General features: G+C 53.6%; 1 protein-coding gene across 2 annotated transcripts in view; it reads right to left on the bottom strand.

Moving 5' to 3' along the window:
* Nucleotides 1-27,214, bottom strand: part of TBC1D16 (TBC1 domain family member 16) — a 77,201-nt gene that overhangs the window by 39,078 nt on the left and 10,909 nt on the right. For both annotated transcript variants that reach the window (XM_012803217.2, XM_003786076.3), the window contains exons 2-3: nt 23,939-24,181; nt 20,935-21,532 (exon numbers count right to left, since the gene is read on the bottom strand). In XM_012803217.2, coding sequence (XP_012658671.1) covers nt 20,935-21,532; nt 23,939-24,119 — 779 coding nt within the window. In that variant the 5' untranslated portion in view covers nt 24,120-24,181. The remainder of the gene's footprint in view (nt 1-20,934; nt 21,533-23,938; nt 24,182-27,214) is intronic.

Here is a 27,214-nt window from a genome sequence, read left to right as displayed (position 1 = left end):
AAAAAAAAAAAAAACAAGACTTATTTGAAGAATTTTTGGACAGGGAAGTTCCAACACACATATAAGGCAGGATGGCCACCCTGAGGCCAGGCAGGCGACGGCCTGGCTGTCACTCTCAGGGCAGACAGCTGCTGGTAACATAGGTCGGTCCAGTTCAGGCACCCTTTGCCCCACTAGGGAGCTGCCCCCTCCACCCTGAGACCTGGTGCTGGGTTCACGCCAAGGGGCAGGCAGGCCACATCCCCGTCCTTGTGGCAGCCATTTCTTGTCAATCGCCATTTGCTTTTCAGACATGCATTTCCCACCGTAAACTGTGCTAAATGCTATTTAGTAGCTAATTAACTTTCTGTGCGAAGACCTTCTAATTGCGTGCTCTCCCCGCTCCGCCTGGGTCCTCGGAGACACCAAGCTGTCTTAGGGCATTGGTTCCTACCTCACAGACGCAACTTCCAGCCTGACAACAAGCTGCCAATCAAGGCCGCAGAGGTCAAGGGGGAGCAAATTAAGAGCCCTCCCCCACCACCAAACTTGCTTGGTGAAGCTGAATTTAAATAAGAACACAAAAAGGTTATGAAAAATAATTTTCCTATTGAAACTCTCAGGCCGGCAGCAGAAGGGCCACCGTCCTCTGCTCTTTGGGAGAGCTAATTTCTGCTTTGAGATGGTTCTAACCGGAATCTGTTTATATTTTGACTGCACTGGCATCTGCCATCCATCAAAGGGAGAGATAATCAGAAAATAAAGGCTTTTGATTAGCACTTGCATAAACCACTGCAGTGCCAATTACTGCGAGGCCCCAGTGATCAGGAGGCAGGAGGCAGAAAGGTGTGTGCTGGATCCACGTCCACCCACGTTGGGCCAAAAGCCAAGCCTCAATCTTTCCACTGCTCTGACTTTGTATGTGCGTGTTGTGGGAAGGTCTAGAAAGATACACAGTCACGTCACATGTCCACATCCATTTTGTAAATGCAACATGATCTCCTATCATCCTTGAAGACAGAGTCCAGCCCAAGCTGGTACTTGCGGTTGGCCAGAAAGTGTGGGGTTTCCCATCAGAGCTAGAGAGCAGACTGCTCAGGGCAGCATCATGGCACAATGGCAGTCACATGGCCCAGGGGACACTGTCAGAGTAGAGCCGGCAGCAACCATGTTACATCTCCCTGACCTCCGTCAGAAAAGATGAAAGAGGCTGCACTTGCCATCTCGTGCCAAAGCCCAGCCAGGAGTTTGTCTGTCCTGACCGTGTTCCTTGTTGAAGGGCAGAACCACCCAGGAAGGCACATGGGCTTTGTCCTGGAAGCCCTTATCCTGGTCAGGATTTCTGTTCCCTGGGATAGCCTCAGCAAGCCTGACCCCTAGGAGCAGTGGTGATGCCTCCCGTTAGGCCAGCGGGAAGGCCGGGCTGGATAAGAAAGCTGAAGCCGGTTGGGGCCTTTGCAATAGCCTATGGGAAGAAAAGCCTGGAGGTCAGCTGTGCCCTCTCGCCCTGTGATCTGGGCTGCTGTGTTTATTACTCTCTCTTCCACAGGGGCCTTGAAGTAAATCTTCCTGGGAAAATTTTGTGCCCTTGGGTTGGTGGAGGGGACCTGGAACAGGACATGGGGCCCAGGCACCTCCACTGAGACCCCTCCAGGAAGGCCAGGACCAGGAGGGATCTCCGGGCTGTGACCAGTGTGTTGCTGACCACTGCAGAATCAGCCTCTGGGATCCTCTTTCCAGGCCAAGGTCAGTCCCAAACCCAATTAACGGAGAAAATTGTTTTGGAATATCTTGGGCTGAGTGGGGGCAGGGAACGGAATTGCTTTAAGCATGGCTATTTTAAAAACAGAATAAACGAGTACAGGAATTTGCCCAGTGACCAGGAGGTGGTACTCTTCCGAACAGTGCAGACTGAGGCGGGGTGAGGACTGGCCCATGAAGGGGACCCTAGCTGGGTGTTTTTCCCTCCCAACCATGGCCTCACTCTGTGAGTAGAGCTGTGGGTGCTGCCAGGAGCCAATTCTAAGTGGGGAAAGGAGTTAATTCAGAATTAGGAGGTCTGGGTTCAGTGGGGCTTCGGTGGCCAGCCTCTAGGCTGGTGCACAATTGTCCTTCATGCAGCTTTCACACAGGCAAACGTGCATGTGCTGTGCGCCGGGCTGGGGAGGAGCCCCCAGAGGGCCCTCTGGGTGCTCAGATTTATGCCTGTGTGAGATTTGGAGGTGAGTGTCTTAAATATGGGAAAGCGAGGTTGCCCAGCAATTCTGAAAGTGGCTTATTAATTTGAAAAAAAGAAACAAAAGACCAAAAACTTTACACAGGTGTAGGAAAATGTGAGGACACTGAACATTCATCTTCTGACTCCAAGTACTTTCAAGTTCCTCTCCCCTGAATCCATGTGTGTGTATGTGTGTGTGTGTGTGTTTAGAAAGGAGAGGAAGGCCGGGCGCAGTGGCTCAGGCCTGTAATCCTAGCACTCTGGGAGGCCAAGGTGGGTGAATTTCTTAAGCTCACAAGTTCAAGACCAGCCTGAGCAAAAAGTAAGACCTCCGTCTCTACTAAAAATAGAAAAACTGGGTTTGGTGCCCGTAGCACAGTGGTTACAGCACTGGCCACATACACAGAGGCTAGTGGGTTCAAATCCAGCCTGGGCCAGACAATTGCAACAAAAAAAAATAGTTGGTGCTCTGGGGGACGCATGTAGTCCCAGCTACTTGGGAGGCTGAGGCAAGAGAATCACTTGAGCCCAAGAGTTTGAGCTGTGACACCACGGCACTCTACCAAGGGCAACAGCTTAACACTCTGTCCAAAAAAAAAAAAAAAAAGAAAGAAAGAAAAGAAAAGAGAGGAAGGCATCGTGCCCTCCCAGAAATCCTGTCATTTATTTACTTTGAACTTTTTCCCTGACACTTCCCTGGGAGGTGCTTGCTGGAGCCGGCCAGGGCCCAGGGCTCCTGGGCAAGTGGGCGTCCGTAGGGACTTCTAGGTACTCCCCAAAGTCAGAAAGCAAAGCAGGCCCCTGGGAAGGGCAGGCACCCCTACCGTGAAGTCCTGCTTCAGCAACAGGGGTGGCCAATTTGCCCAAACTGAAACTGTTTTCCTCTGTGGACTATGGATTTCTGGAGTCCAGGCCAAAGCCCTCTTAGTCGCTGTGCCGGGCGTGTCCCCAGGGGCCTGGCCCAGCACGTCCCAGGCAGCATCAGACGCCGCACACGGCCGCCTTGCTGGCAGATAAGTCTGCTTCTGTGTCCTGCACCCCACAGGCCCGTCAGTGGGCGCTGCGACTTAACAACACAATTCCAACAAACGAGGAAAAATGGATGTTAGGGGCAAAAAAGACTTTCCAGAAGGTTCCATACACAAGATGTTGTTCCTTTCACCAGCAGGCCCTGCTGCCTTGTCAGTTACAGCCAAGAAAACTCACAGTGTAGTTCTGCTAAGTGTGGGGACTCACATCCCAGCCAGCCCTGCCAGAAACCCCACACGGGCCTGTCTCCTGGGCTGCACTGGGCGTCACATGGTCACCTCTCCTGTCCTTCCTGGACACCCAGAGCCCTCAGCCTCCCCACCGAGGAACAGCCTTTCTAATGGTAAAAGAAAAAAATGTTTCCCCAAGGGAAGTTTCTTTTTTTTTCCTTTTGCAGTTTTTGGCCCGGGCTGGATTTGAACCCGCCATCTCCAGCATATGGGGCTGGCACCCTACTCCTTTGAGCCACAGACGCCGCCCAAAGGAAGTTTCTTAAATTGAAAAAAAAAAAAAAATCAGACTGCATGAGGAGGGACATTTTACATCACACAAAAGCACTCTCTTGCTGATCCTGCTCATGCTACTCACAGACAGGACTGCAGCTGGCCAAAGGACACCCCGATATGAGGGACTACACAAGACCTTCACATCCAGCCCCGCATACCCCGAGATAGATTTTAAAAATTATAGTCAGCATGGGGAAGGATTTTGCTCGTATTGCTCATAAAATAGCAGAAGCAAAGTCCACACAGTCAGATCCACTCCCACGTCTAGCCCTGTGAGTTGTACAGTTGATGTGTCCAAGTCCTTTCCCCAACAGCCTGACCTGCTCTGTGAGCTACACCAGCGTGGCCCTGACCAGGTCACCTTACCACACTCTGTGTCTCATTGGAGTAATAGGCCCCAAAACACAGAGGGTAGGCTGGGCATGGTGACTCATGCCTGTAACCCCAGCACTCTCAGAGGTCGAGGCAGGCAGACTGCCTGAGCTTAGGAGTTCTAGACCAGCCTGAGCAAGAGCAAGACCCCGTGCCTACTAAAAATAGAAAAACTAGCTGGGTGTGGTGGTGGGCACCCGTAATCCCAGCTACTCAGGCGGCTGAGGCAAGAGGATCACTTGAGTTCAAGAGACTGAGGTTGCTGTGAGCTATGATGCCACTGCACTCTACAGGGTGATAGAGTGAGGCTCTGTCTCTAAAAAAAAAAAAAAAAAGGCTGCCCCCAAAATCTATACACATTTTAAGGGAGGAAAAAACTGTATTGAAATTATAATACTCAAGCCACATTTGATTTCTGCGTTACAAGAGATACAAGGTAACACATATTATGGGTATATGTCAAGTATCACGATTTTAGTATACTTTAGTTTTTTTCCTTTCTTAAAATGTGTATACATTTTTTGGTGTCCTTTGTATGCACTGTGCTGGATTATTTTACAGGATGAAAAGATAAGAGTTTTTTTTTTCCCTGCCCATGGAGAAAGTCTTCATAAACACTGGTTGTCACTGGGTCTTCCCAGCAGTCTGACATGGCAAATGGTCCTTCACAGAATTCAGAATTGCTCTAAATACTTCCCACATGGGCGGCTGTGCCAGTCACTTGCAGATAGGCAAGTCTCCATGTGCAGATGGCCCTGGTCACACCCATGGTATGCACAGCCAGCCAGAGTCTCAGGCTCCCTTCTGTGTCACCCCAACCAGCCAGCCATCAGAGTAGGCCTCCCAGGTGGTGGCCTTCCCAGGAGGTTTGGGTGATCACAGCTGTCATGGGCTGTCTCAGGACCCCTAGACTTTGGACTTCTGCATGTGTCTGGGTTGCTGGCAGGAGCCAAGGCAGCTGGCATGGCCTAGGGACCTCTGCGCCCACTGACACTCCCACCCAACATTGGCCACTGCCCCCAGCTCAGCTCCTGCACACCCACCAGCTTCCACAGCAGCCCCTTTGGTCCAGCACTCTTTGCTACAGGTTGAGAGGTGGAGATACCACCTTCACTAAAATACGGGAACAACCCCATGCCCCAGACAGAGCAGCATAAACACTGGCTACCAGCAGTCTCACCAGAGTGTCACTGGAAAAGATTACCACGTGGGGGAGGGGAAGGACTCATGGGTGCCAAGGCAACCTCTCCTGGACGCCTCCTTCTGGATTCCCAGGGCATTGCCTCAGGGGCCCCCACCCTCCTGGGCTGGCCAGGGGCTGGCTGCCCCCTCCAGCAGCAGGACTTCTGTGCAACGTCTACGCCCAGAAATGTGTTCCTATAGTTTCAAATTCCCAAAGACAATGGGGAGACTCTATTTTTCTAAACTCATGAAAATGCTGGAAAAGTGTTACCTCCTGATCTACTCTTGACAAAGCTCTGGAAGCTTCTGGCCAGGTTTCCCTGCCTTCACGACCAGTCTCTCAGAAGGACCAGCTTTCAGACCTAATGACTAGATTTTGCTTTCAGCTGTCTGAAAAGGGGCTCTGACTCAGACTGAGCAGGCTGTGTGCACAGCGGGTCCCTCTTATAGGGCATGTGCAGTGACGGAGGGAAGGCGCCCTGCCTCCAAGGGGCTGGCTCTGGGCAGTGGGAGCCAGGGTCACAGTCACTGCTCTGGCCACTACATGGCATTTGCCAGGTGGGGGCCTTTTATTCCAGCAGGGGCAAAAGTGAACTCTTGGCAGCACCTGGTGTGTGTTTCTCAACTCTTGAAGTTCAAGACCAATTGTTGGGGCAGAGGCTTACAGGACCTAATCTGAAAATGTGTACCAAAGGTTGTTTCCCACGGACCCAGTTACCCTGCTGGTCCTAACTTCTTTTCTCTTCTGTCTTTTTTACATTGTGGTAAAGTGTCCACAACATAAAATTTGCCATTTTAATCATTTTTAAGTGTACAAGTAATGCATTAAGTACCTTCTCATGGTTGTGTGACCGCTGCCGCCATCTCCCTCCTGGACTTCTTCATCTTCTCAAACTGAAGCTCTATCTCCATTAAACACTCCTCCTCCCCCTCCCTCAGCCCCTGACACCTGCTATTCTACTTTCTGTCTCCAGGAATCTGACTCTGGGGACCTCATGTGACTGGCTTATTTCACTCAGCCTGATGACCTCAGGGGCTATCCACATTGTAACATGCGTCAGCTATTCCTTCCTTTTTAAGGCTGAATAATGTTTCATCGCATAGACAGACCACGTTTTGCTTACTCATTCATCTGTGCATGCACATGTGGTGGCCTCCACCTTGGGCAGTCGTGAATAACTGAATAACGTGGCAACGTGAGGATACACTGTCTGTCTCAGTCTCTTCTTCTGATTCCTTTCAGAAGGAGAAAGGAACCTTGTCTTTATTTCTAAGCCTTCTACGCAGACCAAGAATCTCTATGTAATCACAGTAATTTTTTTAAAGGCGGGAGGTCACAAAGTCAAGTCCAGACTAGGTCACCCTGGAGACTTAACTGGGCTATCTTGGGGTTCACTGCCCACATAGGGACGGGGGAAGCATGAGAAGCAGGTTGTGTCCAGCCTCATTGGGCTGCCCATCCTCTCCACCAACCAGGCATGTCTAGGACCCATCCAGTCTCTCCCGAGCCCGAGCTGGTACCAGGTGGGTGGGGTAAGGGCCATGCTGGCAGCCCTCCGCCCACCAGACACCCAGAGAGGGGGAAGAAAGTCAGTACCCCTCAGTGCCCCCCTTGACAGAAGGCTGCCAAGAGTGGACAGAACGCAGGAAGGTCGTCAGGCAAACCCTCGGCCGAGGGGGCCTGGCCTGGAGCTGAGTTCACCCGCCGCCACAGCCCTGGCACTCTGCCTGTGTAAGGAACGCCCACCCTGTCGCTGCTCACAGGCGTTTGCTAGTTAATGTCCGTATTATTTGGGGTTTACCAAGATCAGACTGGGAGGAGGCAGGGAGGACCGCAAGGGCGCTTGGCAGGTGGGGGCGGGGCGGGGGCGGGGCCGCGGCGCGGGCAGCCCCTGCTGCTCTGGGGGAAGCCCGCCATCTGCTGGGCACCCGGGGATCCCGCCCTGCGCGCTGCCACCTCCACACAGACGCAGTTTCCAAGGGGCCTGCGGGGGCAGCCCCGGGCAGCGGAAGGGCCAACGCCTGGGCAGGAGGAAGGGGGCTGACACTCTGCAGCAAGCCTGGGGCCCAGGCGGCCCCGCTGTCCTCGCCAGACCTCGGGGCCCTGCGTCCCCGTCGGTCCCAGCCCTGGCTGCTGCCTGACCTCGTGGGCTGCCTGCCCTGGAGGCCGCTCTCCCTTGTCGGCCCTACAAAGACGCCTCTCTGCAGGCTCCCTCACGCTGCGGGCATAAAGCGCCCTTTCACCCAGGGTGGGTCTGGTGGAGCTCGGCCACCTCCCGGGGCTGTCCCCTGCCGGGCTTCTGAATCTGCGCTCCTTCCTCCCCACTGCTGTTCTTGGCCTGCTGTCGGCCTGGAAGCCCACGGAACTGTCCCTTTCAACCACTACCAGGGAAACTTTCTGGACAGGGAATCACCCTGAAGGTGGACACCTAAGACGTCTTTCCATGCCTCCCAAAAAAGGGGAGGGAGGGACTGTGACCAAATTAAACGGTGGCCACTGGAACGGCAAACACCAGAGCCCGGGTGGGGGGAGGGCTGCTCTCCTGATGTCACTTGACACCCTTCCCGGCAGCCTGCCAGGCTCGGAGAGACCGTAGCTACCAAAAATAATCCTCCCAGTGTTTAAATATTTACAGAAGCAAGACAGATCCTGATGCCTGTACAACCCACTGGGTTCTGCCCTAAGCAGCAGCCCCTCAGCTCCATGGGGGTGGCACATTTACCACCAACCCCTGTTTTTGAGGTCTTGGGTGTCCTCTCCTCTCCCTCCTTGCTGCCTCCTCCAGTGATCACCAGCAGCCACTGGCCCTTCCCCTCCCCTGGGCACCCCCACTTTCATCTCCTTGCCCTCACATCACTCCATCCCTCGGAGCCCCCTCCAGAACCCCCTGCTCCAGAACCCCTCCGAGCAGCCCCCTTTCTCCACAGGGCCTGCACTCCTCCTTGGAAACCAATGATTAAAACCTAACGGAAGTGGCATTTGCCCATCTAACCCTGGTGCCAGCCTCACTGACCCCCTCCCAGGGACCCAAGGTGAGACAGGTGGGGTGGCACCAAGGCCAACACCAGAGAATCCAACACCTGCCCCGGCCACGCGTGGAGCCTGGCGCTGTTCCCATGAGCCGAGCTCAGATGCCACTCTTCACGTGGCCTGACAGGAGGTGTCGGCACGAGCCCCACCATGCAGAGGTAAACTGACCAAGAAGAGAACAACCTGCTAGCACATTCAGCCAGACAGAGCCAGGACACAGCCCAGGGACTCAGCTCCAGGCTCCCCCACTAGCCACCACCTGTGTCACCACCTGGGACTTGAAGGAGGGGCTTGGCCTAGGCCACCTGCTCCTCCTAGCCAGGCCTTTGCAAGAGGCGGGAGATGTGGGAAGCACGGCTGGTGTCCAGCTGCTCTTGACCACCCAGGAAACCCTGTTTTCCCCAAGCAGGTTCCCCGAGGCAAGGAAGCACATTCTGTATGTGGAGGTGGGGGCCGCCAGACGCCCTTTGTCCTCTGCCCCTGCAACGCAGGTTCTCCAGGGCTGGACTGGGTGGACTGGAAGGAAAATCCACGTGAAACGTGGCCTTTCTGTTTACTTTTCTGGGAAGGACAGGAAGGCAAACAGAGGCAGATGTGGGAGGACTTCCACCACAAGACAAAAGGTCATTTGCTTGCCCCCCAACTTTTTGAGAGGATTTCATCAAGTGCTAGGTCACATGACAACAGCCAGGCATGGGTCTTGAAGGCCCAAGTGAGCTCCCCCACTGCTCTGGGAGGTGCTGCCCCGTCACTGCTTCTGGGTGCCTGCGACCTCGTGCTCAGAGGTCTGGAAACTCACGTGGGCCTCCCAGCCCTGCAGGCCCTGCCAGGGCTGCTGATGCAAGAGCCAGCGACCTGGGGCCTCTGGCTCCCTCCTCCCAAGGGCGGCTCTGTGTACTCAGAGCAGCTCAGCCCCCGGAGAGCGCCCATGAGCTCTGGTGCAACCAGTTGGCCGGGTTGCGTCAAGGCCTCCCAGAGTGGCTGTCACGGTTTGAGAGCTATGCTGGAAAAGCCTGACAAGTTTCATTCCCCTGACCTTTGACAGCCCTTCTGACACCCAGAACGCCAGTCCCTGGGGAGCGGCCTCTCCGGGACCCTGAACTTCCTTCTCTCTGGCTCAGGAAGGTTGATGCCCTTATTTCCTCCCTGGCCTGACAACTTTAATAGAAGAGGTCAGCCCTTTAAAAGAGCCGCCAGCCCTTTGGAATAATGTCAACAACAGCATGGTTTCAAGAAGAGCTCACCAAAGGCAATGGCTCTGCTGGGCAGCTCAGCAAATCCAGCTCCCTTGGGTGACACACTTGGCTGGCGACTTCTGGAATCCCAGCTCAGAGCCAGGGTCAGGGCCACAGAAGTCTTGAGCAGGGGTGACTAACTGTCTCCAGATGTCCTCCTGGAAGCCACTCAACCATAAGGGACAAAGGAAGAGGGGAGTCTGGAGAAAGGACTGGCCAGAGAACATTAGAAAAAAAAAAAGCAGGTCACCAATCTGTACAGACCCATGCTGGCCAGTCCGGTGGCCTCAAGCCACACATGGCACCAGTACTTGGAGTGTGGCAAGTCTAGCGTAAAGATGTGGACTGTGTTCCAGCGTAAAGCACATGCGGGGCTACCAAGACTTGGCAGAAAGATGACTGTAAAATAACTCTCATCAACGACACTTTATATTGATTGCACATTGAAATGATGCTATTTCGAATATTCTGCATAATTTCTAAAATTAATTTCATTTTTTTTTTAACTTGAAGAAATGTAGCTCTCAGACTCACATAAATAGGCTCAACTGATTTTGGACGAAAGAGCAAAAACACATCAGTGGAGAAAGAATGGTCCTTCCCACAGGCGGTGTTGGACCTGCACGCACAAAATATAAACCGTGACCCAAACAAAACTGTTAGGAAAGTAATAGGAGAGAATCTTCAGGATCAAAGACTAGGCCAGGAGTTCTTAACCTCAAAAGCATGATCCCTAAAAAGAAAATTTGATAACTTGGATTACTATACATTAAAATCTTTGGGGTTGTGAAAGATCCTGTTAAGATGATGAAAAAATACAGACGGGGGGAAATACTGGCAAATCACAAATCCGATGAAGGACTGGTCTCGAAACTCAATAGAAAAAAACTGATTAGATTATGTGCAAGTCGGGCACTTTTGCTTAAAGACACATTTCACCAAAGACCATATGTAGACACTCAGCGTCACCAGCCCCGAGGGAAACGTGAGTTAAAGCCACGAGGAGCTAGCACTGCAGGCCTATCAGAATCGGCTACCAAACAAAAAGAAAAAATAGTGACACCACCAAATACTGGCAAAGATTTAGAAAAATCAAATCACTTAAAGATTGCTGCTAGGAATATGAAACAGTATAGCTCCTCTGGAAAACACCTTGGTAATTTCTTTTAAAACTAAACAGAAGAATCTATCACCAGAAGAACCAGCCATTGCATTCCTCGGAATTTATCCTGGAAAAATGAAAGCTTATTTCAGACAGAAATCCATATGCGAATGCTCAAGGCGGCTTTGCTCATGACAGCCCCAAAGTGGAAACGATCTGTGGAGAGTGGTTAAACATACCGTAAGACATCCACGCCGCGGACACCACTCGGCAATAAAGAGGAGCAGATTCCTGACACGCGCAACGCAGATGGCGCTTAAGGGGATGACGCAGAATGAGAAAGGGTGCATCGCGTCAGATTCCATTTCCATAAAATTATTTTGGGGGGAGGGCTGCTGGGGGTTAAGGATTGGGGGCAACCATACCAGGTTGGCAGGAGGGAGCCCTGGGTGTGGGAGGGACAACAATGTTACATTTTGACGACAATGGCTACCCCAAGCTACAAGGGACGCCACTGCAGGTGTGACCTGGAGATTGCACCAACCTCTATTTCTTGGCTTAGAGAGCTGACTAGGGTTTCATGTAGGTGTCACTACAGAGGGCGGGGTGGGGGCTGGGGGGAGGGGTGCACAGGACCACCCTGTACTTTTTTCTTGCAACTTCCTGTGAATCTATAGTTGTTTCAAAATAAAATGTTTTAAAAAGGTGACTAGTAGAAAACTTTAACTCACACAGGTGGTTCACATGACATTTCTACTGGACACTGCTAGTCTTGACCAGGGGTCAGCAAGCTATGGCCTGAGGGCTAATCTGAGGCTGCCACCTGCCACTGCACAGCCCATGAACTAAGAATTGGTTTTTTTTTTAAATAGGCTTTATTTTTTATAGCAGTTTTAGGTTCAAAGAAAAAGTAAGCAGAAAGTACCATGTCCCTTTTTGCTGTGACATATTTGCTATCAATGATGAGTCCATATCGATACACCCAACTGAAGCCCACAGTTTGTGCCAGGTCCCCTCTTGGTGTTGTGTGTCCTGCATCGTACACAGTAGCTTCACGCCCTAAAAACCCTCCCCGTCTGCCCATGCCCCCTTCTCTACCCTGGAACCCCCGGCAGTTGTTTTGCCTTTTCCAGAATGCCCTCCCCCCAGAAGCATGCCGGCACACAGGACGCAGCCTTTCCGAGTGGCAGTGTGCACTTAAGATCCCTCCGTGTCTTCTCCATGGCTCAAAAGCTTACTTGTTTTTAGTGATAAACAATATTCCCTTGTATGGATGTACCAGAGTTCGCTTCTGCATTCACCCCCCTCATGGACTCTGTGGTTGCTCTCAATTTGGGGCATTTATGAATAAAGCTGTTATAAACATTTGCATGCAGGTTTTTGGTGTGAAAGATAGTTTTGAACATTTTAAAACATTGAAAAAATCAAAAGAAGAATATTTCATTTCATGATACATGAAAATTACATGAAATTCAAATTTCAGGACTCATGATAAAGTTTTCACGGAACACAGCCTTGCCCATGGGCACACGCACGGCAGCTCTTGTGTTATGAGGGTGGAGTTTAGACGTTGTGGCAAAGGCCATTTGGCCCCCAAAGCAGAAAATACAGTCTGGCCAAATACTTATGATTCCAACTCTGAAAGGCCAGGGGAAAAGTGAACCAAAACAATGACAGCAACATTGGGAGGATCCAAGACCGTAAGTATTTTCCTTATGCCTTTTCCCAAAAATTTCTAGAATGGGCATAGTTCACATTTGTCACTGTTGAAGCAGATTTCTGTAGCTTCTTGGCTTGGGCCCCAGTGATTTCTCTGGGGCTCCTGACCAGACACAATCTGCTCAGCCCTGGGGGCCGGAGGGACTGGGCCACGCCAGGAAATTGAAACATGACAGAAAAGAGGCTTCACGAAGGCCTGATTCTGTTTGGGGTTTTTTGCTTGTTTTGAAATTCAGAGTAGCTGTCTTGGCCAAGAACTCAGCGTCCCATGGCTTTGGGCAGGTGACTTGCGGTCTGCCTCAGCCTTTTCTGAAATGCAGCGATGACAACGTGGACCTCGGGCGTCACGTCTGGGACTAGAGTGAGTACCCGCAGAGCCCGTGCTGGGGTGACTAGTGCCCTCCTAAACTAACGCCCACTTGGAACTCCAAAGGTGACCTCACTGCAGATAGGATCTTTGCGGATGTGATCCGATTAAAATGAGGTCATCCTGGGGGGGTGCCCTAATCTGATGATAGGTGTCCTCCTGAGAAGAGGGGGATTTGGACACAGAGAAGAAGGCCATATGAAGACAGAGGAGGCCACGTGAAGACAGAGGCAGGGCCTGGGTTGATGCTGCCATGGGCCAAGGAACGTCTGGAGCCACCGGAAGCTAGAAGAGACCAGGAAGGACCCTCCGCTGGGGCCTCTGAAAGGAGCTCAGCCCTGCAGATGCCCTGACTTTGGGCCTCTGGCCTCCCAAACTGTGAGAGAAGACCTTTTTCTTGCTCTAAGCAGCCTGATCAGCCACAGGATCTTAAATGAAGCACTTAGAAGCGGCCGGCACGCTGTGTTACAAGTTCTTGGCAGTTCTGTCCCCACGATAAGGTTTCTACCTACAGTCACCTCGCTTAGTCTTCACAATATCCCCATTTCTCAGATGAGGAAACTAAGAGGTTGAGCACTTTGCTAAGGCCACACCCTGGGCATCTCAGGCAGTGTTTGGATTCACAACTTGGTGTCTGACCACAAAGCCCTCCTGATATAGGCCCTGCCAGGGCCCTGGGACCTCACTGGACCAAGCTGGCCAGCCCTTTTCCTCCCTAGACATCGTGTGTGAGCCAAACAGCCGCTCCAGAGTCACACATCAAAGGGCTGGGCACTGCCGAGACCCAGCCCAAATTCTTTGGCAACCCCTTGGAGCTCCCGGAGCTGAGGGCAGCCAGAGAGGAGGCCCGGGCGTCCGCCTGGCTTCCTGGCCTGGCAGTGCGACTCCCAGGCGAGACTTGTCCTGCAGCTGTTTCCAGACTGACCATGGCCGCAGGCCAGTCCACAAGGCCTGGACCTGCCAGCTGCCCTTCCTGCAGCAGCTTCCTTCAGACCCCCAGTATTGGTCACCCTCCAGGCACAGGGGGAGCAGCTGGTGACGGCCACCTTCATTGGGGGGAGCCGGGGGAGGGAGAGACGCAGCACAGAGCCTGCCAAGTGCTACAGAAACACAAGACAAGATTAGTCTCCACGAAGCACAGAACAGATTGCAGGGTGTCGGGCGATGGGATGTTTTAAAGAAATAAATCTCAGCTCCCGGTTACAGAAGCGCAAACAAACCCAAACAACAGATCTTCGGAAGCTGCCGGCTTCCTGGCTGCCAGGCTGCTGCTGGGGGCGGGGGATGTTCCTGGAGCATCCCCAGGGGACGGCGGGTGCCCACAGGGTGTGCCAGGGTGCCAGCGCTGGCCTGAGACTGAGTCAGGGGTCTGGTCCTAAGAGCTGGGAGGATCAGGGGATGCAGCCCCCAGCTTCCAGCTGCTCTGCCTCTCTGGACTCCTCACCGCTCACCTGCGGTGGCAGCCCCAGGACCAGTCCACACACCTGCTCTCCCCACCGCACCCATCCTTGGTCCTCACTGCTGCTGGGTGGCCCCCTAAGATGCACCAGCTGGCTCTGACCACGCTTGCCCCTTCCTGTGAACCACGTCCTCCTCCATGGGCTCCCCTCCTCATCTTCCTGGGGCCTGTCCCTTTGTGTCCCCTCCTCTCCCACCTCTGGTGCTATTCTGACTGGGAACGGGGACAAAAGAGGCAAAGGGCTTCCCCTGGTCCATGGGATACTGATTTCTTCCCCCATCTCCTAGAGTTTCTGCTCACCCTGCAGGCTCACCTGCTTGCCTGGTGTCCAGGCAGAGGTGGAATGGCTAAGAAAACCACCAAAGAGGCTAAAAATCTGAGCAGGCTTCAGGTGACTGGGCAGACACCCCCAAGGCCTCTGCGGCTGGACCCTGCCAGGACACGGGGTCCCGGCCCACTGGGCTCACTGAGTGGATCTTTCTCAGAGCCTGGGATTCTTCCCCAAGGACCTCGCTTCTGTCCTCTGTACCCTGTGGGAGAACAGGAGCCGTGACACCGACGATGACTGATAACTCCATTAATAATTCAGCCGTTACTGCTGATACCCTGTTGTCAGAGAGCCTTTTCCTCCTGAAGGTAAAAAGCACTCACGATACCATTTATTTTGGCCTCGTGTGGCCTGCAGTGTGCGCCAGCACCCGCTGGGTGGACCTCCAGGTGGGGCAGTAACTCACCCAACCTCTGCTGTCACCAGCACTGGCTGGCTCTTCCTGCGGCTTCAGCAACCTGAACCCTCTGCCACCATCCTGAAGAAAGCCGAGCAGGAGGGGACCACCTGCTGGGCCCTTTTTATCTTGTCTCCCTTACTCTGTGCTGGGAGGGAGACTCACAAGAACATTTCATCTAGACCTGTGCTGGCCAAGCCAGAAGCCCCTGCCACATGTGACTGTGCAAATGTAAAATCAGGCTCGGCACCCGTAGCACAGTGGATATGGTGCCGGCCACATACACTGAGGCTAGTGGGTTTGAACCCAGCCTGGGCCTGCCGAACAACAATGACAGCTGCAACAACAACAACAACAACAACAAATAGCTGGGCGCTGTAGTGGGCACCTGTAGTCCCAGCTACTTGGGAGGCTGAGGCAAGGGAATCGCCTAAGCCCAGGAGTTTGAAGTTGCTGTGAGCTGTGATGCTACGGCACTCTACTGACACAGTGAGACTCTGTCTCAAAGAAAAAAATTTTTTAATGTAAAATCACAAAAGATAAATACAATTTAAGCCAGCTGCTTAGGCTTAACTGCATGAGCCACATTTCCAGTGCATAACAACCACACGTGGCGAGGCCCATGGCGCTGGCTGGTGTCCAGCATCCAAGAATGTTCTGGATGGCGTAGGTAAGACCCACCCGAGGAAGCATCAGGAACAGCAGTGTCTCAAGCGTCCTGAGAGTGACACACTTAGGAATCGACAGGTGCTTTCCTGTGAGAAAGCCCATACCTGACAGCACTCAGGGAGAAGATAGTCACATCCCCCTACAGTCAGCTGGGGCTTCAGCAGGAGAAGGGGAAGCTCCAGCTGGAGGGAATAAGGCCAGGACCCAGGGAGGCTTGAAGCAAAATGCCCAGCGTATGTGGAAAGAGCAAGAGGAAGGGCTAGAAGGGCTGGGGCTCCCAGCAAGGCCCTGGGCACACTGTCCACTGGCCAGCACCCACCTGCAGTTCCACCCAGCTTGCCTGGCCTGGCCTGCAGACACACTATGTCATGGTAAGACACCGACCCTCCCCTTCTGTAAGCCTGGGTGCCATCATTTACCCAGGGGCAGGCCATCCAGAGAACACAGGCAAGAAGGACATGAGGCTCCTAGGAGACAGGGCATGGCATTCATGTCCCCAGAGAAAGGCCAACAGGCATGGGGACAGTCAAGGAGCTCAGTGACCAACCAGGTGGCCCTGGGCTCCCTCATTAGCAAACACAGGGCAGCAGACAGCCGGCCGCCCCAAGGGTGGAGGGCTCTCACTGCCAGCAAAAGCTAGTTTCATCTGAGATCAATATAATCACAGAACAACATTTTTGGAAATTGAAAAAAAAAAGGGAGACAACGTGCTCATCATCACACCCCACGGACACGCTGGCACATCTTCCCCTCTGCCGGTGCTGTCCACTCTGGTGGCCACTGGACATGTGCTATTTGCATTTATATTTAATCAATCATACATGAAATTAAAAATTCAGTTGTTCAGTTCCACCGGCCATGTTGCCAAGGGTTCTTGAGCCATTTAAAGCTGGTGGCTCCATGGGGCAGCCCTACTCTGAGCTGCCTCTTCCTCTCCCAGGCCTTTCCCAGAGCTTCCCCCAAGGCGTTGAGCCTCCTGGAAGTCAGTGCACCCCTCCTCACAAACACGGCACCCCTGAGCTCACACACAAGGTGGAGTGAGATTTCAGGAGGCCCATGGCCTCAGCTAAAGCTCCCAGATCCCACAAATGAAGCACATCCACTGTCCCTCCTCTATCATGGCTACTTATATTCTTTTCTTTTTTCCCCACAGAAAGAATACCACGATGAATATCTCCATGCCAATGTTTTTTTTTTTTTTAATTGTTGGGGATTCATTGTGGGTACAAATCCATGCCAACGTTTTTTTCCCCTTTTTCTGTAATTTGGATTATTTCTTTGGATGAGTTCCAGAAGGGACATTCTGACTGAGAGGACAATCATTTTGGTTCTTTATTCAGATCACCAGTGCACACCCCAGGCAGGGCCACTGACCCGGTACCAGCCACACAGGGGCCTGTGATGTCACACCCTCACCCACCTGGCTCTGCAGACTAGACAAACAGCATGATTCCACAGTTCTGCCTGGTGGCCACCCTCCGCGTCATAGCCCACAGCCCTGATTTCTGACCTTCGGAGGGCACTGGGCCAAGAGAGCCCAGAACCCAGCCAGCCCTGCTTAGGGAAGCTGAGGAACTCAGGGCGGGGAGGAGGCCCATGACAATGAGTCAGTGGCAACAGCTGTCCTCATCAGCCCATCCCCAAGTCAGCCCTGCACACTCATTTGGTCAAGGGTGTCCAGGTGGCACTGTGCTGGGGGCTGGGGGTCCAGAAGGAAACCACGAGCTTGGGCAAGTGGGCTCACGTTCCAGGAAGCAAGCCCTGCCCAGCTGCGGCCCACAGGTAGCACACGAGAATGGAGAACCCGGGGACACTGCCACTTTTAACTGCTCTGCCCTTCTGTGAACTACCTACTAACCAACCAACTGTGGGGGTGCTCACAGATGGAGGGCGCTGTTAGTCCTCCCGCCTGACCCAACTGGACAGTTGCCTGCATGTGTAGTTCTCCAGTTCTGCCACTAGAGGGGACCAGTGAGCCAGCCTGTGTCTCTGCCCTCCTGGTGGAATCTTCCAGTCAAGCAGGAACCTTTGCTGGGGAGCGGCCACAGGTGCTCCTGGGTCCCCAGAGCCATTCCTCTAGTCACATGGGGTGGCCAGTCCCCTGGGGGCCTCATCCCTGATGCCACTTCCTGTCCCTTTGGTCTCCTTCCAGGGGTTCTCAACTCTGGCTGCACTTTGGGGCCCTCCTGGGGAGTTAAAAATCTGTCACTGCTGGCCAGCCCATGAGGCTGGCTCAAGTACAAAGCTGCCCTGGGGTACTCACGGGCAGCCTGGCTGGGGACAACTGCTCTACAGTGTCCAGTACCCCTGAGGGCTTTTAGTCTAAATTTCCAGTCCCCCAGGTGAAGGTGCCTCAGGGAATGGAAAGGGTTTGGGGCAACAACTTTGCTTCCAGGCCTAGGACCTGGGAGGTAAGACCACACCCCGGACAGCAAGCCTGAAGGAGCAAGGAATGCTGGGAAATGCAGATTCCAGGGCACACCCAGCCCTCCTGGAATCCATATCTGCTTGTTTAAAGCTCCCAGCAGTCTGTCATGCCTGATGGCACTGTCATTGGAACCACTGTGTCTCCCATGGTACATCTGTCACTTCTGCCCTAGAGACAGGCCTTTTCCATGTCAGCCCCAGACTGGGGTTGCTCAGGGATCGTCTAGGGGTCCACGGCAGAGAGGCCAAAGGAAGAGCAGCACCAAGCAGCAGCCATCTGGCCAAGGAGCATCTCCCTGTGGGGAGCAGACCGGGAAGGGGTGAGCACCCAACACCAGCCTCCTGTGGAGGACGCCTGGGCCAACCTCAGGGCCACACCCCAGGCTGACACTCAACCTCACCCAGCCCCCCCTACAACACCCCTGAGTCAGCAGAATTTAGGAGTCAGGAGGTAACTCCCAAGGTCACTCAACTGGAGGGCGGGGTGACTCCAGGATGTGAAACAGATCTGTACACACGGGGCTGCCACCTGGGGCCCCAGCAGGGCTGGGCAAGAGAACAGAGACCTAGCAGTAGGTAGCACCCTCCTAGGCCTGGGCAGAGGGGAGGACAAAGAAGGCTGCCCCCAAACCCAGACACAAAGGTACCAGCAGGGCTGCACCTCAGACATGCCAGCTGAGTCGGAGATGGAAGATGTCCAGGCGAGGGGGCTACGAGCACAGGCATCAGGCAAAGAGGGAGTCTGGGGGCCCCAGGAGAAGATGACCTGAAGGTGAGGAGGGAACCACCATTGCTCAGCTGGGCCTGGCCTCTGGCCTTCCAACCTGAGCCAGGAGATGAAGCTTTATTCTGAAAATGGTGGGTGGCCCTGAAGGGTCCCAGGCAGAGGGCAGGTCCACAACCAGAGCCCTGCAGGGGCCTACAGACTCCTTATCCCACCCTCATTGTGACAAAAATGTCCCTTGACACTGCCACAGTCCCCTGGGTACAGAATCAGCTCCCAGTGAGAATCACTGCTCTGGAAGAACCTGGAACACACCACCACCACCACGCCCCGAATCGTGCCCCACCCCAGCAACAGAAGGAGAACCACCCGGGGGGAGGCCAGGGAAGGCAGAACCAGGGTGCATTCCCTTGACAACTCATAAGATGCATATTACTGCACCCATCTTACAAATGGGGAAGCCGAGGCTCCAAGAAGATAAGGTCTTTCCAGGGTTCACATCAACCAATGGTGCCATAGCTCAACCAGCGCGCAACTCCTTGAGCCCCAAATCTGAGCACTTTAGGGGAAGGGGCTGCTTGACAGACAGCTGAGTAGGTCAGGCTCTCACGTGGGTTGCCACTATGTCTTGGCCTAGACCCACCTCTCTGGCACACAGCTCCACCCCCTCCTTGTGCCTGGGGCCGGGAGGTGCCCTCCCCTCCTCGACTACTGCAGGTGCCGCCGTACTGCCCCCATGGCACCGGCAGGGGGCGTTCTGACCGGGCCAGAAGGACTTGAGCCAGGGCCGGACTTTCGGCCCCTCCTTGTTCCCCAGCCCGAATGCAGCACAGCTCAGCGGACCTGGTCCATTGCGGCTGACTGCCTCCTTTTATCTGCGCCCTCAAGTGCTCGACCAATGTTATCAGCTCACCCCTTGGGTTATAATGGACTGAATCTTATTGAAGGGATAAAATCGGGAAAGAATCCATCTCAAATGCATTCTTGCTGAAGCCAGCAGAGCATTCAGGGTCCTCCGCCCTGTGCCTCTGCTACCCGGCTTATGTCGCCTGGTGTGACCTTTTGTGTTCCAGCTGGAGTGTAAAGCCAGCTGGGTCTAACCCAACCCCCACCCCCGCTTGACTTAAGTCCTGGCTGGGTGACCTCCAGCAGGTTGTTGACCCCCCTCTGGGCCTCCTTTTCCCTTTCCTTGTGAAGGAGATAATATTAGGGCCTACCCCACGCTGAGCGTGGGGCTGTGGAGAGCATAATGACACGAGCGCCACAGCAGGCAGTGCGCAGGCGCAGCAGCGCTCCGCCCACTGGGCCCCCAGCCGGAGCCAGGCTCCAAGCAGCTCTGTAATTAGTCACGCACTCCCTGACTTAGGCCAGCCCTTGCTAATGTCTACTGTCACCACCATCATTTGCCTCATCTGATGAGTGCATGGAGCACAGCCGAGCACGGGAAGGGACTGCAGAAGCCAGCGCGGGCCCCACCTGGGTGTGCTGGTGCTCCGGGCCTGTGTCGCGCACTGCTCACCCTTCTGGTGCGTAATCACTGGGAAGGTCCTAGGACCCTCATGACCCCTTCCAGGGATAGGGGACCCTCAAACAAATCCAAACTTCACAGAACAAATCCTTTTATTGAAAGGATCCAGAAGACCACATGTGGCCCCAAGGCCATCAGCTCCCACCCCTGTGGGCTCCAAGGCCCACAGAACTCGCTGCAGGGCATGGGTTGAGCTGGGGCTTCCCCAGCCCCACAAGTGCTGCTGCCACCCTCTGCCCCCTTCAGCTCTCCTGGGGTGCATGGCAGCTTGCCAGTAGGGTGAATGCACCAGCATCCCCCAGGACCCTGCTCCCACCTCTACCTCCATGGCTGGCAGATGGGAGGAGGAGGAAGGCTGACATTCCTGAGGAGCCCAGGCCTGGCTGGGGACCACACAGAGTAGCTAGCCCTGTCAATAAGCTTTGTGACACCTCCCGGCCTCTGTGCATCTGCCTGGTGGCCACCCCTTGGCGACAAGAAGAGAAACACACACCTGGCAGGGACTGCTTTGGTCCTAGGTGAGGATACCCGGGGGAAGGAAGGAGAATGTGGAAACCCACTGCGTATCCTTCACAAACCCCTGGACTGGACACAAGGAGCCGCACGCTGTGTGGCCTTGGGGGCCCACCCCAGAGCACCCAGGCCCAGAACCAGGGACTCACCTGCTGTCGCTTTCCAGAAACACAGAGCCGCGGCCTTCGGCCAGGGCTGTGCTGATGGGTGAGAGGCAGAAGGGAGAGGAGAAGGCGTCTGAGTCCGAGTCGAAGGAGCTGTCTCTGCTTACACCCTCAGCCGACAACTCTAGGGAGCCCTCCTTCTCTCCCACCTCGGGCCGAGGCTCCTGCCCCTCCTCAGTCCCATCCTGGGAGCTGACAGTGGACAAGGTTCCGGAGTCGCTGTGGGCAGGCTGTGAGGCCGGGAGGGGCCCATCCTCCCCCAGGCCCTTGGCGAGCTTCTCTCCGTTCTCCAGTGAAGGGCTGGGGAGCACAGTGTCTCCAATGCTCTGGGCCACCACCAGGATGTCCTCATCTTTTGGAATCAGCGAGGGGCGTGGTTCCGTGGGGGAGGTCTGGTGGGGGCCCCCCGAGCTCTGGGTGCGCCGGCCCCGGGAGCGGGGTGCCTTGTGCACAGGGGAGCTCTCTGGGGTGATGTAGCGCAGGGCCTCCTCGTCCTGCCTCTGGATCCGAGAGTTGGGGACCCACGCCAGGATGAGGGTGGCACCCAGTGTCTCATCCTTTTCCATGTACAAGCACAGGTAACCTGGGGGAGTAGCAGGGTGGGCTTGTTAAGAGGCAGTGGGAGCTGTGGACGAGGCCCTAACAGAGTTGGGGCCAGCTCCTGCTAGATGCCACCCAGTCCCACCCTCCCACCCCACCCCCCATCTCCCACAACCCCACCACCCTGCACAGCAGTCAGGCAGAGACTTCACTCTATTTCATGAAAAGAACTCATCCCAGCTGGTGGTGTCTGGGCCTCTTCCAATAGGCTGTGGTACGCTGAGTTTTTGTTTTGTTTTGTTTTACTGTGGCTTTTTGGACCAAGGGGCCACCTTTGAAGCTGCTTGACACACGCCAGTGGTGGACACTGGATTACTGGTAGGGATAGACAGGTGTCCTTCCACCAGGGCCAGTAGCCAAGGGGTGGGCGCTGGGTTTGGAGCAGGCGCCATTTCCTAACACAGCACCAAGCCCTTTTGGGACACTCAGGCCCAGGCTCCACCTCTGTGCTGAAAAGCTCTGGGGCAGGGCTGTGGGCCTCCACCACGGTCTCTCCTCAGGACTGCCCCCATTCCCAGCAGAGGTGGGGAACCTCAGGATGTCAGCCAGCTGTGCATAAGGGTACAAGGGCCAGGCCTGGTGAGGCTTGGTGTTCTCATAGCCTTGACTCATGAGTCACATGGCTTTGGGACTGGGTGCAACCCAAGACCTCACCCCCCATCCCTCTGCCTCCCAGCACCATGTGAAGCCTCTGAAGGCCTACAGCCTCCTCAAGCCCACCCCTAAATGTCCTCCCTACAGGAGGCTGCAGGCCATGGGCTGGTGATTGATCTCTGCTCTGGAACCTAATTGGACCTCTGAATTTAACTGTCCAGATCACTGTAAAGATACACTTATCAAGACTTTCTTTAAACATTTCATTAGCATGATCTAAAAGTTTTGTCTTTTTTTTTTCCTTTATGTTTTTTGAGACAGAATTTCACTACATGGCCCAGGCGGGCCTCAAGTTCCTGGGTAAAGTTGATCATCCCATCTTGGCTTGTGAGTAGCTGGGATCCAGGGCGGGCGCCACCACACCTGGCTCAACATTTCGTCTTGTTTAATAATTTATTACTTAGCACTCACATTGAGATACAATTTGCATACAGTAAAGTGCTCAGATCTCACTGCAACTTAGAGCCTATAGATATTTCGAGGTCTGGCCTGGGGCCTGCCTGTGCTCTCACCCTAGGTGCCTGTGGCAAAGAGGGGGCAAGTCCCTGTGGTCCACAGGAAGCTGTGGAACCCTGGGACCCTGAGAAATATTTTGGGCACCCAGCGGGAGGACGGGAAGTAAGAGGAACAGTCCAGGGAAGCCCCCCACCCACGTGCCCATGCCTGGGGGAGGACAGGAAGTAAGGGGACAGTCCAGGGAAGCCCCCCACCCACGTGCCCATGCCTGGGGGAGGACGGGAAGTAAGGGGCAGTCCAGGGAAGCCCCCCGCCCACATGCCCATGTCCAGCACTGAGCAGCCTCTTGAGCAGCAGGGTCCTAACCCACCAAGGAGGCCCCGCCGTTCCCACGGGGTTTGTGCAATAAAGCTATACATTTGTTTATTGCAAATAGCTCACAGGAATGATAAGGGACTAAGTAGACCTTGGGCATCACTAATCTATCTTTTGTTCCTCCCTTGGGGGAAGGCAGGGCCTGTTTCAGGAAAGGGGGATGCAGGACCTGTCACCTCAGGGCCCCTTCTGGGAGGACAGCTATAGTTAGTTCCACATTCTAGAAAAAGAACCAAATAAACTCATCTTTCTTGCATGCTATGGCCCAGGGCCTTGAGTACCCCGGCTCAAATAGAACCTGGACTGCCAGAAACCAAACCAAACCCAAGAACACATGGTCTCTTTCTTAGTGGCTCAGCCCATGAGAAAGCAACTGTTCCCACAGGAGGAAGTGTCCCACCCCAGAAACCACAAGAGCATGGCCTGCAAGTGTCCCAGGACAGACTGTGGGTGACGCGGACTCCAACACAGAGAGTCCAGAAAGGTGCCCTTTGTCTACCTCCACCTGAAGCACCCAGCTGGAGTTTTCCCCCTAATTTTGAAACAGTGAGATTCCAGGGCACAGGGTGACCAGGAACAGTGATTTCTTGGGAATTTCAGCCCATTCCCCTGGCTCCCAGGTCTGTTGATGCTCTGTCTGTTCTCAACTAACTCAGCTGCTGCATCCGGAAAGGTGGGGTCCCTGATGCCTGGTGCAGGTTCCTGAGAAGGGGGGTTTCCCCTCACAGCTGAGGAAATTAGGGCCAATGAAGAAACAAGATAGAAACTTTGAGGCAGGCCCTGGTGACTGCAGAGAGATCCTCTGGGCCCTCTGTGGGCCTGTAACCTCAGAGTGCCATCCCTAGGCCTATGACCTCAGGGTCCCCTCCCCAGGCCTGTGCCCTTGGGGGCCCCTCTGGCTCACCTGGGTGGTGCTCACCCAGCCCCTGCAGCCCCTCGGGCGGGTGCACGCAGACATTGTTCTTCGAGTAGATAATCTCACCATCCAGGAGGGAGGGGGACCCGCTGCCACTGCCGCCAGCAGTGAGGGTCAGGAGGTCGGAGGCTTTGGAGGAGGCCCGGCGAAGGAGGCGGCCCAGAGACATTGCGGGGTGAGTGTTTCCATCCTCCGCAAGCTTAGGCCCAGGCGGGGCTCGTCAAGACCTGCCTGGCAGGGAAGAGAGAGGAGATGCATAGAGCTCAAGGTCATGGACTCGTGCATCTGTCCCCAATGCTGTGTCCTGCCTCACACCGGCGGACACCCAGCAGGTGCTGGGCAACTACAGGAAGGGGGTCCTACTGGCTCACGGCAATGTGGGGGCAGGTCAGGTTCTCCACCTGGGCCAGGTCATTCTTTTGGGGGCAGCCTGTACAGTGCTGCATCCCTGAGCTGAACCCTGAAATGCCACTCACATCACCCCAAACAAGAACCACCGGCATCAGCACATGTGAACCGTTCCTTCCTGAACTTTCCAACCCACCCCCACCATGTGTCCCCAGCATCCTGATCCCTAAGATATCACAAATAATATCTGAAGAACCTGAGTTTACATACAATTCATTTTTTATAAAAATAAACTAGAAGCAAAAGGATCAGTATCCAGCATATATAAAGAATGCCTACAAACTCACTGTCAAAAGGAGCAACATCACAGTAGAAAGAATGGGCAAAGTACAGGAAGAAAACCAAAGAACTGGTAAACATGTACAGAAATTCTTAGTTTCAAACAAAAACTCAACATCCATTAGACTGGCAAAAGCAATCATAGATCTAGAAATGTACATGATGGAGAGGACGCAGAGGGGGGCTCTCACGGGCTCCAGTCTGCTCCAGGGTTGGAGAGATTCAGCCAGATAGGACACCATTGAGAGGGCTACGCGATAGAGTGAACCCTCGCTGCCGAGGTCAGCAAACTTATCCCCCAAAGGTCCAAAGAGTAAACATGGGGGTTCTCTGAGCTAGATGGTCTCTGATGTGACTGCTCAATTCTGCCCTTTCTGGGGGCAGCTGAAGACAACAAATAAATGGGTATGACTGGTGAAACATCAAGGAGAGACACAGAAGCCTGAATTTCGCGTCATTCTCACATGTGACAAAAAAGCATTCTTCTCTGGACTTTTTCAATCATTTTAAAAATGTCAAAACCAAGCTTAGCTGCACAAAACGGGTAGGAGGCTAGGGCTGCTGGCCAGGAAGCCTCCTTGCCACCTGTAGTCTAAATACTTCATTTCACACTGTGACATAGACAACCAGGTTGTGACACTTTTAAAAAATCACATTGCAACCTACACGTCGAAAAATATGTCATCTTTCCCATTAATCACCTGGAAAAAGTTGTATCCCTTCTGTTGTCCAGAATATTTTTAGAATTCAAGAATTACAAGGTCAGGGCGGCGCCTGTGGCTCAAAGGAGTAAGGTGCCAGCCCCATATGCCGGAGGTGGCGGGTTTAAACCCAGCCCCGGCCAAAAAACTACAAAAAAAAAAAAAAAGAATTACAAGGTCAGTTAATGAGCATTATAAGAAAACTAATCCCTATCTCTAGACTCGGCAAGCCCAATAGAAATAAAACAGGAACCACATATATAATTTTAATTTTCCCGGGAGCAGCAGGGCACGGTGGCTCACACTTATAATCCCGGCACTTGAGAGGATCAGTTGAGCCCAGACATTCAAAGCCAGCCTGGGTGGCATAGCAAGACCCTGCCTCTACAAAAATTAGCTAGGTGTGGTGGGCACCTGTAGTCCCAGCCACTCAAGAGGCTGAGGCAGGAGGATTATTTGAGCCCAGGAGTTAAAGGTTACAGTTAGCTGTGATTGCAGCACTCCACTCCAGCCTGGGCAACAGAGCAAGACCCCATTTCAAAAAAAATTTTTTTTCTTTCCCTGGTAGCCACATTTTAAAAAGTAAAAAGAAACAACTGTAGTTAACTTTAATAATTTTTTAATCCATCGTATCCAAAATATTATCATTTTAGCATGTAATCAATACAAAACAGTATTAAAGAAATATTTTACATTCTTAAAGTCTTCGAAGCCTGGTGTACATTTTGGACATAAGCACCTGAAGTTCCCACCAGCCACCTCTTTGGTGCTAGTGGCCTCTGCAGGGGGTCAGACCTCCACAGGGCTGGGTCCTCCCCTCCTTCGGAGCATTAGTGTAACTGCCTGAATCGCCAGAGTGACTGCAAACAACTCTCAGCAGCTTCCAAAAATCAAAAACACCTTTCAGTGAGGATGTTTTGCCACCTCTGAGGATCATCAAAAGAATATACTGGAGGTTTTTTTTTTTTTTTTTTTTGAGACAGAGCCTCAAGCTGTCCCCCTGGGTAGAGTGCCGTGGCATTACAGCTCACAGCAACCTCCAACTCCTGGGCTCAAGCGAGTCTCCTGCCTCCGCCTCCCAAGTAGCTGGGACCACAGGCGCCTGCCACAACGCCCGGCTATTTTTTGGTTGCAGCCGTCATTGTTGTTTGGCGGGTCCAGGCTGGGGATTCGAACCCGCCACCTTAGGTGTACGTGGCTGGCGCCTTAGCCGGTTGAGCTATAGGCGCCGAGCCATATACTGGAGGTTTTGAAGGCAATTCCAAAATACAGGTGTGCCAAATACAGCTTTTCCCATGTGCCGCCAGAGGAGAACCCTCACCTGGGCTTGGTGAGGAACGCCCCAGAGTGCACCTCGCAGATGAGCAAACAGGGTCCCAGAGTCCCAAGCTGTTCCCAACAGGAGGCCTTTGTCTGTTCGTCCTGCTGCCTGGGCACACAAGGACAAGTGTGCCCTCTGCCTCCAGATCACTCTGGAGAGACCAGGCTCCTTTTGGATAAATCAGGCCATGCCTGTTCAACAGCAGCCAGGATGATGTACTCCTTCAAGACAATTCTTACTTATTTTTTAAAATGTTCTGGCTTGTCTGTGAGTCTTTCATCTAAGCTGAAACTGGTTCCCCATGTACCATCCAATTAGAAATGATCTATTTTTAAAACTTAAAAAAAAATCATGAAACACATCAGAAAAGTGTATAGGTCCCTTAAATCACACAACCCCAAAATATTTGTGTGTTTTTCACCATCTTCCATTCCCTGTCTAAAACAAACAAATAAAAAATGTAGGCCGGCACAGTGGCTCATGCCTGTGATCCTAGCACTCTAGGAGGCCAAGGCAGGTGGACTGTCTGAGCTCACAGGTTCCAGACCAGCCTGA

The sequence above is a fragment of the Otolemur garnettii genome, unplaced genomic scaffold (assembly GCF_000181295.1).
Source record: "Otolemur garnettii isolate 467f Iridium unplaced genomic scaffold, OtoGar3 scaffold00018, whole genome shotgun sequence".
Taxonomy (NCBI): Eukaryota; Metazoa; Chordata; class Mammalia; order Primates; family Galagidae; genus Otolemur; species Otolemur garnettii.
This window is presented reverse-complemented; position numbering and strand designations above follow the sequence as displayed.